Source organism: Lytechinus pictus, chromosome 11 (genome assembly GCF_037042905.1).
Source record: "Lytechinus pictus isolate F3 Inbred chromosome 11, Lp3.0, whole genome shotgun sequence".
NCBI lineage: Eukaryota > Metazoa > Echinodermata > Echinoidea > Temnopleuroida > Toxopneustidae > Lytechinus > Lytechinus pictus.
Window position 1 is genome coordinate 13,647,071 of NC_087255.1, and position 12,124 is coordinate 13,659,194.

At 37.6% G+C, this 12,124-nt stretch overlaps 1 protein-coding gene across 1 annotated transcript in view; it reads left to right on the forward strand.

Annotated features, from left to right (window-relative positions):
* Positions 1-10,717, forward strand: part of LOC135156004 (adhesion G-protein coupled receptor F1-like) — a 29,342-nt gene extending 18,625 nt beyond the window's left edge. Inside the window, exons 18-21 of the mRNA XM_064106822.1 lie at positions 298-422; positions 1,235-1,518; positions 5,975-6,041; positions 6,823-10,717. Coding sequence (XP_063962892.1) covers positions 298-422; positions 1,235-1,518; positions 5,975-6,041; positions 6,823-7,411 — 1,065 coding nt within the window. The 3' untranslated portion in view covers positions 7,412-10,717. The remainder of the gene's footprint in view (positions 1-297; positions 423-1,234; positions 1,519-5,974; positions 6,042-6,822) is intronic.
* Positions 10,718-12,124: the final 1,407 nt, after the last annotated feature.

Genomic DNA, 12,124 nt, shown 5'->3' on the forward strand with positions numbered 1-12,124 from the left:
CATTTTTATTCATCCAGTGTAATGAAAATTTGCCCATTCTAAAGTAATTGTTGCTTACCTTTTTAATCTTACTGGACAATATGCTTCCCGCATTGGGTAAAATACTGCCCCAAATTGGTTGGACACATAATTACCCCCGTGCTAGTTCAAATTTTACCCAATGTTTTTTTTAGAGTGTACGTCCGACAAATTCTTTCATGAAACGCTCCCCAGTATGTGATGATTAGGAAAGGTCTGGATACTGTTACATGAATCCATACGATTGGAAATATCATTTATATATTCTTTATCTTCTAGGATATATATGGAGGAGAAGGGTTGTCAGCCCGAGCTGATTTAATCCTCGACATCATAAGCTATGTAGGCTGCTGCATGTCAATATGGGGTCTGGCTATTACAATTCTAACATATGCATCAAATAAGTGAGTATTACATTGTTTAAAGTGATGGGCATGAGTAATATGTTAGGTGGATGTGGAAAATCTAATGTTCTCAGCGCAAAATTTTATATGGGTCAATGTGAATAGTAATTCCAATATGTTGATGATAGGCAAAACCTGCTGGGAATTGTTCATAATTAGAACTTCTGTTATTAAAGAAATGAGGTCAGAATTGTATGATCAAACCTGCTTCATTGATGCTAATCATATTTTTCTTATGATCAATGATAAATTTCAGGACACATCTAAAAAAAAAATGTCTTATCAGCTTGCCTGATACCTTGACAGGTATATGATTATGCTCTCAAACCGAATGCAAATTACCTTACTCAGTGAACTTTGTTTTTGGTGTATTATAAGTGTCTTTTCGCGTAAATAATGAATTGGATGTATAGGAACAACGCTCATGATACATGTAACCGACTCTTATCAGTCCTAACGTCACGCTGCCATTGCTTTAATTGAACATGGCCCTCCAACAGTGTAGACGGGATTTATTTAAGCAGTAGTAGCAGACATAGCATTTAGCTGTTCAACATTTTCGTATGCTTATGTATTTGATTTATTTTCTTTGTATATACCTACCTGTGCTATTTATATCATGAATGTACATATTTTGATGCTTTTTTATGGAAAAAATGAACGAATTGAATTGAATGGTAGAAGAAATAATGAGTTAATCAATTAACAACTGGAACCTGGTGGCCCATAGGCAAAGTCTACTCTGACAGTATGAGAATGACAAAATTTAGGATTCAACAGGTTGAATAACACTGTTTTGTGCTTTGTTCTAGAAAACTTCGCGATCGTAAGCCCAACCAGATCCTGCTGTCCCTGTCCGCATCCCTGTTGTGTCTTTACATCGTCTTCCTCGTCATGATATCGGTCGATACGGAACGAGGGGTGGAAGAAATACCCCCTCTACCCTGCTGTATTCTTGCCGGCTTCCTCCATTATTTCACCCTGACATCCCTTTTCTGGATGGCCGTGGAGGGCTACAACATGTACATCCTTTTTGTACGTGTTCTCAATACGCATTTCCCTCGTTTCTTAAGGAAGGCATCGTTGTTTGCTTGGGGTAAGATTTTAGCCATTTTCTAATAACTGAATGACTGCTATAAATTGAGTAGGGAGAAAGCTATGTACACTGTTAAGATACATAATATTAAAATGAGATGAAAAGTAAAAATCTCCCTCGCTTCTTAAAGAAGGCATCGTTGTTTACGTTTTGTTTAAATTTCTTAATGACTTGAAAAATAAGTGAGGAGAAACTATATGTACAAGTACTTAATAGATTGGAGCATCAACTTTTTTGAGGTACTTTCTCCCAAAATGATATAGCGAAACAGCAAAACAATTCCATATAATGTCAGTCACCAGTCAGTCAGTCCGTTATGTAATTTGGTTTAGCCCAGACTACGGGGGATTAACCGTGCACCACTAGCGTACCTAAGGGGGGAGGGGGGGGGGGGGGCAGACTCCCCCCCCGACGAGTCACAACTGATGCAGGGGACGTACCCCTGCTCCCCTGACGAGTCACAACTGATCCAGGGGACGTCCTCCCCCTTTTGAGAAGCAAAATTAATAATTTGTAATGTAAAATTGCAATGAAAACAGACGTGAAGACCTGTTTTATTTTTGCTTGTCAATTTTTTTTCTGGTACGAAATCCCCTTTTATTTGCGGTTGAAGACCTTTTTATTTTTTTTGCTTGTCAAATTTTTTCGCGGACGGAATATCCTCCAAAAAATGTGCCCCCCTTTTCGAAAAACCTGGGTACGCCGTGTTACAACCGATAATGTCGCAGCAACGCATAATGTCGCAGATTGCGACATTATGCCAAGAGCGTCCGACGCATAATGTCGCAGTCAACGCATAATGTCGTAGTTTTTCTAAGGCATAACGTCACATGTCGCAACGCATAATGTCGCAGCGGTATTTTCTTCAGGACTCGAGCTACAGATAAGATATGAATATGCTTTCACTAAGTATTTTGAGACACGAGAAAGAGAATTTGAATCAGGATTACTCTTTGTATGGATATATCGGTTTTGCCATTTCGTCTACTGCCTTTTTCCCCACTATCGCATGGTCTGATATCATTTCGTCTACCATTAGTTAGTCAACAACTATCAACATAGTCCAATAACCATTTCGTCTAATTACCATCTCGTCTAATAGCCAGTTGGTCTACTAGCCGTTTTGTTTATTATCATTTAGTCTAATTGTATTTTTTTCCAATTGTTCCAATATCCACTTTTTCCAACCCAATATCACCACGTCTATTACCTTTTGGTCTAATAGCCAATTGGTCTAATAACCACTTGGTCTACTCTCATTTCGTCCATGTTCCATTTGGTCTGACTTCAGTTGGTTCCCTATCACTTTGCCTAAACCCATTTCGGCTAACAATCATTTGGTATCGTTGCCATGGGTCCAATCACCAATAAGTCCAATCACCGGGATTTTCTTCAGGACTCGAGTTACATAACTACACAATTGACGGCAGCGCGAGCCGAGAAAAATAGATTTCGGATCTAAGAACAGGACACTGGCTTTTAATGTTTTGTAAATCGTATCTCGGTATCTTCCTACATTAATGTTAATAATGCGAGCAGAAGTTTTTTTATATTCTAATCTGAAACTGGATAATTCCAGCACGTTATAAATATATAGAACAAGCTGCGTATCTCAATAAACTTGGGTGCTGAGTGCGCGTTTTTTTTTTAGATTTAGACCTCGAATTTAGGCAGTTTGAATACATGTTTTAATCATTTCATTTTATTTCCGTTTCACATTGTTGTATATAATGAACATATCATAAAAATAAAGAATATAACAAAACATAACATCTTATAAAACATAATAAGGCCTATACATTTGATAAACACAATAACATTAAGCTGCCTTAAATGATATTTTTTTGTATTTTAGAGTAAAACGGAGGGGCTGCCAAAAATAAGCAATGCTTGTATGTGAGGCCAGCCCCAAAACTTAGTTTCATTACTTAATTTTACGCAAATGCATAAATATAACTTGTTAATAGTAAAAACAATAATAGTAATAATTATCGATGTACACTTTGCAAAGCAAATCAGAACTGAAAAAGCATAAAGATATAAAGCGAGAGCGAAGCGCGAGTTAAAAATACTTCATATTTCAGTCCGAAAAGGGGTAAATTTAAGCACTTTTTCAAGCACTATGCATGAAAATTCTGAAGTGGATGTGGATGCGAGCGCGAAGCGAATCGCGAGCGAAAATTTTAGTCTATATAGTACATGGTGATTTTTTTTTACCTGGTTGCTAAGAAAGCGTGAATGCTTGTAAGCAAGCAACCAGAGAACCGACGGCTTAAGGTCCTCTCCAAGGGAGGACCTGGTAGGCATAATTACTATTATGCCTTACCAAGGGACACTAACGCACCAATTAGGAATCAAATGCATGTCACCGGAATCAGAAACCCCCGTTTTACCGACTGAGCTATCGCGCCTCTTTTGAGACATGAAAGATTTCTTTTTATTTTCCAAGTCTTCACCTCACCCTATTTTATTCACTCTTCTGTCTCCTCTTATTTTTCCTCATTTCCCTCCTCTCTTTCCCCGTTTTTTATCTTTTCTTTCGTTCCCCTAATTATGCGGTGGGGGGCAGGGGGAGCCGGGCTGAACCACAAATCAGGAGTAGTACTGCAACAAGTCGGCAATAGAGTCACCGTATAGAGGTCTAGTGCCAGTAGACCATTATGGTTATAAGATGAAATGAATATGCCTTTCGGACGAAATGATGATTGGACGAGATGGTGATTGGACCTATTGGTGATTGGACCCATGGCAACGAGACCAAATGATTGTTAGCCGAAATGGGTTTAGGCAAAGTGATAGCGAACCAACTGAAGTCAGACCAAATGGAACATGGACGAAATGAGAGTAGACCAAGTGGTTATTAGACCAATTGGCTATTAGGCCAAAAGGTAATAGACGTGGTGTTATTGGACAAAGTGGATATAGGACCAATTGAAAAAAATACAATTAGACTAAATGATAATAAACAAAACGGCTAGTAGACCAACTGGCTATTAGACGAAATGGTTATTGGACTATGTTGATAGTTGTTGACTAACTAATGGTAGACGAAATTATATCAGACCATGCGATAGTGGGGAAAAGGCAGTAGACGAAATGGCAATAAACCGATAAATATCCATACAATGAGTAATCCTGATTTCCAAATCACTTAATTCTCTTTCTCGTGTCTCAAAATACTTAGTGAAAGCATATTTCATATCTTATCTGTAGCTCGAGTCCTGAAGAAAAAACCGCTGCGACATTATGCGTTGCGACATGTGACATTATGCGTTGACACTTTGCTGCGACATTATGCGTTGCGACATGTGACGTTATGCGTTAAAAAAACTACGACATTATGCGTTGACTGCGACATTATGCGTCGGACGCTCTTGGCATAATGTCGCAATCTGCGACATTATGCGTTGCTGCGACATTATCGGTTGTAACACGCCGCTGCCGTGCACTCGCATAAATCACCCTCGCCCCTCCAACACTTTGCTCTATTCAGTGTATCCTCCTCCCTCTATACCCAACCCTCCTACTCTCCTCCACCACTTGTTTCTTCCATGTCTTCTTCAGTCGCCCCCTTCCCTTCTGTCTAGTTTACCTTAAAGGACAAGTCCACCCCAACAAAAAGTTGATTCGAATAAAAAGAGAAAAATCCAAACAAGCATAACATTGAAAATTTCATCAAAATTGGATGTAAGATAAGAAAGTTATGACATTTTAAAGTATTGCTTAATTTCACAAAACAGTTATATGCACATCCTGGTGGGTATGCAAATGAGGAGACTGATGACGTCATCCACTCTTTCTTTTGTATTTTATTATATGAAATAGGGATTATTCTATTTTTCTCATTGTCGAGTGAAACAATGATTAATTCCTCCTTGAACATATGGAATGAGCATTGTTTTATACTATATCCTTTGTTCCTTATTGTCAAATTTATAAAAAAATGAAATATTTGTATTAAGTGTCATAACTTTCTTATTTTACATCCGATTTTGATGAAATTTTCAGCGTTTTGCTGGTGTGATTTTTCCCTTTTTATTCAAATTAACATTTTTCTGGGGTGGACTTGACCTTTAAGCTCTTCAAGCGTCCTTCTCAAAACATGACCGGTATCCCACCTCAACACATGCCCATACGAACGTAATCAGTTCACATTCGCCATCTGATCCACCGTCTCTTTTATTACCCCAACATCAGCATCAACACCTCTTTTCTCTGTCAGCTTCACACCACACCACACATCGCTCTCTCTCAGTCTTCAAAATGCCCACCTTACAAAACGACCATGGCTTAAGAAGTAAAAATGCCCGAGGTCTTTTCAACACCCCTTCAGGTTACCTCAACAGGTTACCAAGATGAGTGGTAAAAGGGAGATTAATTATCTGTAGTTATATACCACTTATTTAAAAAAATCAAATAGATTAATTTCACTTTTGCTTGTTTTGCTTGGATACAGGGACCCCTATGTTGATAGTTGGAATCACAGGAGGGGCATCGAGGCAGTATTACGTACAGACGGACTTGTAAGTAATAATTATATATTTTCGAAGTTTGCATAAAAAATAGAACAGGTGAAGAAACATTCTAAAAAGGAGACATTTTTCATCTCTTTTTGTTTGCCACTCTCTGTTTTTCTGTTTCTTTCTCTCGTAACTTTGCTTTAAGACTTGATAACTAAAAACCTGTAATGGGCCGAGGAATATTTTTAGGATATTTGTTTCCAAATTATTTGTTTGTTCCACAATCATTTTTGTATACTCTTTATCTCTAACGGATCTAATCAACCAACAGCGGCGTTATGAGCCAAAAATTTGAAGAGACAAGATATGGCGTATGAGGCGAAATTTTTAAGAAGCTGCGGGCGATGGGATCAAACAAATTATGATTTTGTTTTTTAATTCATAAATCTAATTTTAGTTTTGAAATAACAATCCAGACAAATATATTATGATATTCCATCATATTCCCTTTTCTTTCTTTATCTTCCTTCTTGGTCATGAAACTTTTCTTTTTTTAGGGGGGGGGGGCATGACCCTCCAAGCCCCCTCCTATCTGTACGCTAGTGTAAACCATTGCAAAGTTAACGTTGAAGCCTTACTCCCGAATGTTGTAGGTCTACCGCGCCAATGCATCATCGTGTCAATCCATTGGTGGTCAACCTATTGAACATGTATGCGTATTTCTTCAAAACAAAAAAAATAATCTCGCATGTACATTTATCATCATCACATCACTATATTCGTGATAAATCTATAGCAAAATACTTATGACAATGTTTTTTATTAATATAATATTTTTATTCAGTTGCTTTCTCCGATTCTGGCCTCTAATTGGTGGACTTCTGATTCCAATTGGCTTGATCATGATCTTCAACTTCGTTATCTTCGTCCGCGTCATCCTGAGACTAAACAAAACCATTAAAGGGAAGCAACTTGATAAGACGGAGAAGCGCCAACGCCTGCGAAGATTCCAGAATGCAGTGTGCATCCTTGTCCTCATGGGGCTGACGTGGGCTGTGGGTTACCTGAGCATCATCCAGCCTGCCGCTGAGGTTGTTCAGGGAGTCTTCACCATCCTCAACTCTTTGCAGGGCTACTTCATTTTCATGCTCTACTGCGTCCGCCAGCCTCAGGTTCGCCGCGCATGGCGCTCGCAGTTCAGCTGTTGCTTGCCCAAGTCCTTCGGCGCGTCGAGCGCCTTCACATCAGCTTCCGGACAGACAAACTCCACGTCCAAGAACAGCTCTGCGAGGCTCATGGCTCAGAGAAACCAGCAGAATAGGTTGTTGGCAAACTCTGAATCCAATGGTTTCCGACCAGAGACAATAATGCGTACACCACCTGAGAGACTGCCTAGATCAGCTGCCTATGATAACGAAGGCGGCGACTGGTGATTGAATTAATTTTTTTTGTTATACATGTAGAATAGTGATTTACATCTTACTCAGAGAATTTACATAGCTATCCTATATTCCGGCAAATTGTCAATGAGAGACATACAGTGAGCAAGATGAACATAATTCTTCTGTTTTGAAGCTGTTCCATGTACTAAAGCCTGTGGAGAGAACTAAACGAACAAATTTCGCTGTTTTCGAAGGATTCCAGAACGGCTCCAAATCAGCTTTACAAAGGGAGAGAAAAAGGGGCCACAAAAAGACTGCAAAACATTTGTACAAAGCGAGAGAAAGGGGCTAAAAAGTGGCCACAAAATGGCTACAAAATAGCAAGTTTTTACCGCTTTTTCAGTAGTCATGCTCATTTTACTTTTACGTCGGGGCATGCTTCACCTTGTTGACAGGTTCAGTAACCGACTGAGTCATACCAAACACTTATGAAAATTGGACCTTCTGTATTTTAGCTAGTTACTCTTCATGTAGATTCGAGAAGAGTCGTAGTGATGCCAATTGGCTGTAAGGGCAGTTTCATGAGTTATACATGTAGATACCATGGATGAATAAAACGTCATTGAAATTATTAATATTTCAAAGTAGTTATGTCATGCGCAACAATAATGTACAAATAGCGAATAGGCATAAGTGCGATGGTGCGAGATTTTGCATGAGGTGAAAGAAAGATGCTCTATTCAACGAGGCGTTAGCCGAGTTGAATAGGGCGTCTCTTTCTTTCACCGAATGCAAAATCTTGCACCATTGCACGAATAAGACTATTCGCTATTTGTGTTGTACAACGCCTCGGAAGTTAGCGAAAATATGTAAAAACAAGAGTTTTCCCCTGCAGTAATCTATGAAAAGGGAGCAAAAAATGAAAGCGAAAAGCAAAATCCCACAAGCGCACATGACCTTGGGCAGCAATGCGCATTGAGCCAGCAGGCTTATACGCGTATCGCACCTTCATTTTACTGAGCGCAATGAATTAAATCGTATTGTGACGTCACCTCCTAAAGCCGTGCAATGGTACAATTTGGATGGTACGTCTTGTGTGCAACGGTACGAATGTTTGACATTCAGCCTCTCATTTGCTCGCGTACAACAAGCTAAGCAGGCGTTGTACAAATATCACTAGCAATATTGCTTATAAAATATATAAAGCTTGTGAAATTCGTCTAAACTAGCTCTTTGTGAATATGTTGGTACAATGTTGTAGTCCATGTTCCCTTTGCTGAAAAGAAAATTATATTGTGCTTATATCATTGTAAAAAATACCTGCTGAACATGCTCTTATATCGTATTTCGCAGCTGTAACATGTATTCGATCTTATTGCTTATGATTTATTTCCTTAAAAGCATTCATGCCTTTGAAATATTCCAGTCTCATGTATGTTCATGTTTTGCATTGAATTGATTTTAGATTGTGATTTTACCTGGGAATTGGATCTTCGTTTGAGTTAACTGATAGTGCAGATTATTTTTTTCTGTGAGCTTCGTAAAATCAAATCGTCATTATTATTGGTCATCTTCTTTAATGTATTGTAATCCGCAATTCCTTATGTATATCCTCATACATGTATCTTCCTTTTGATTTCCTTTTGTTTGGTCAATGATGTTCATTGTAGACCAGTAAACACAGAAATATTAAAGTTTCCATCAGCTTAAATTGAGTAAAATTAATAAAACAACAATCAATATTGTATTGAAAATTTCAAGAATATCAGATGAAAATTGAATAATGACGTTTCCATTTTCGTTTATTTTCATACAAGAGTGATTTGCAATTGATAATCATCATGACAGATTACATAGTTTTGTGAAATATACTCTGAAGTTACACAACGAAGTCATGCTCACCAAATACGCATTTTAATGCACCGCTTGAACATCCTTTAGATAATAATCAGAACATTTGATCTGAGGAATCATTTATTTGTCACAAATGAAACTATTATGTTTATACTTACCCACTGTAAAAAAAAGAACAATGTAAAGCAGTTCATATATAGGTAGATCAGTAGATTGTACCTAAGTGGTAAACTGGACTTGCTATTGAAATTTATGGTTATCTTACAATTAGGATAAACGGGAGAAAAAATCAATTGAAAACATATTAGCAACGGAAAAATTTATTGGGACTCTATAATGGGGTGTTGCAAGAAACTTGCGATTGAACGCAAATCGAACGCAACTCCCAAAATTGAGCGTAAGTCCTCCGATTAAACGCAAATCTGCAATTGAACGCAAGTTACGTTCAATCCTGTTGCAAGAAGTAGTTGCGTTTGATCAATTGAACGTAGATCAAGCGCAAGCTTTGCAATTGATTGCAAATCGAACGTAACTTATGTGAGATTTTAGAGGACGCGCTCGATTGCGCTCGATTTACGTTCAATTGATTGTCCATAGGCTTGTGTACTTATTCTGCCAATTTTTTTATTTTTTTATATATTTTTTTGAAATCTTGAGTTAATTATACCAGTTTCAATTTCCCATAGGTTTTTTTCAAGAAAAACTTAAAATAACGTTATTTTCAACCTTCATATGCCTCTACAGCAATTATGCCATTATTTTCACAAAACTTCACTACATTCTATCCTAATATAATTTCAAAGTGTGTCAATCACCAAAAATACTCTGCTCTCGTTATCAGAGGTCATGAAATATTCAAATTGTGATTTCTGAAATAATTTGTATGAAGAAATATTGAAGAAATAATAACTCTCCATAGCCACAAAAGCCACTGTTTATTAAAACACCTCATGCACTGGCAAATGCTTATTAATATTTCTGAGGGTTTGCAGTAAATACAACTCAGATTTTTTTGGCAAGAGCACCAAATTGCTTCAATGCTTTCATTCATACATATCATAATGAATAACATGCCCAATTAAGTTATTTTAAGTTTGATTTTCAAATTAAACATACATTCCAGGAGATTGCTACACTTCAAAATCTGAAGCTCTCTTGTTTCTCCTCTTTAATCATGAGATTGCATCACAGATATATATCACACTTGCATACAGGGATGAGGTCGAGGGTGATTCTTCAGAGTCATGAGGCAGCTTGAGAGAACTTCCCATAGATTATGTACAGTGACTCGGACCGAGGCCAGTAAAATGTTGCCTCGAGGTCAGCATTAACTTCATCCCTGCTTGGAACTGAAAAGATCCATTGATCTGTGCACAAAAAAGAACACTGCTCAAGACATTCATTATTGATGGACCTTTTATTTTTATTTTTCATTGTTTCTTGCTCCCAAGGAATTACTTCTGAGATTCAGTTATACCAAATAAAATTTAATATCTTCATCAAGTGTTTCACCACCGAATGTCTTGTTTGAAATTGACGTGTCTCATGCAGAAGACCACAGTCCTTAGGGTTGGCATGAAGAATCCATAGAAGTCCAGTCAGGAAAGCCACAATCGTCTCTGCTTGAAGGAACAAATCTGGTTTCATGAAGCAGTCTAATTTGAGATGAATTTGGAGAACTCCATGGAGTAAAATTTTTTAAAGCAGCAACGCCCTCATTCTGAAATCTGCTCTTCCAATAATGATGTTACTACAGACAGGAGCAGCTCTGAATTCAGTTCTGATAATCAACCTGTTCATAAAACAAATATTAATAAGGAAATAATGCAAGCCCATAACCATACGTAGCTTGGGTTAGTTCAAATTTTGTCCTTTCAGTGGAAGAACGCCCTTAGCAAAACATTTTTGTGCACCCCATCGGTGCAGAAATGCCCCTATGCCTGCTGGTAAGGGCGTTGTTTGCACCGACATGATGATATGATAGAGGGATAGTGGCTTACTCCTGAGACCATAGTAATTGGCAATTTGCCATGATGTAATCTAAAAAAAAGTGTGAACTGATTGTTTTCCCCCAAATAAATGAATCATGGAAATTAAATTATGCAATAAATTAAATCAATGAAAGCAAAATACACACTTCCATACAGTACACATTGGATGAGCACAACAACCCCCCTCCCCCCAATCAATGGGGTGTCTTCATTGCTGAGAAGTCCAGTCAAGATAGGGATTTGTGTTTGCCTTTTTCATTTTGCATTATTCTTGGGTCAATGTGTACAGATTTCACCCCCATCCGCATTACGATCATGGTGAATTATTAATAATAATACAGTTTACAAGTAATACATGTAAACTGTATTGTAACCTACCATTTAAGAGTTGATAAAACGAATCAATCAGCTGGTTGCAAGAACCATGGACCTACAGAACACACATTGTAGCAGACACAGTTATGGTAGTTCTGAGGTTTCTTGTTTATTCCAGACTTCTTTGTCATCATAACTGTAGTCAGCAATTAAAAGCAAAAAGCAAACAGATAAAACATGTTCATGAAATTAATATACAAGTTAAGCTCAGTTGCCAGTGTGTTAATCATTATATAAGTCCCAGGGTGTTTTGATTAAAGTCACTTCTGGCCTGGGGAGGGGCACTGTGGTTCCTCAGCCATGGGCGGCGCAATAAAAAAATTATGAAATCATACCTTTCGCTTTAATTTACTAAAAAAAGCTTCTAGTAGAATGCTAAACTTTGGTGTACATATCCCTTTCTAGAGCATTCCTCACAACTTTATTAAAAAAAAACCGGTATAAAAAAAATTCCTTTCATGTTTTTTTTTTAATATTTTTTCTTAACTTCTTAAATGTATTTCTTTAATTGTTATTTTTAAGACAAAGTTCATTAGTGACATTA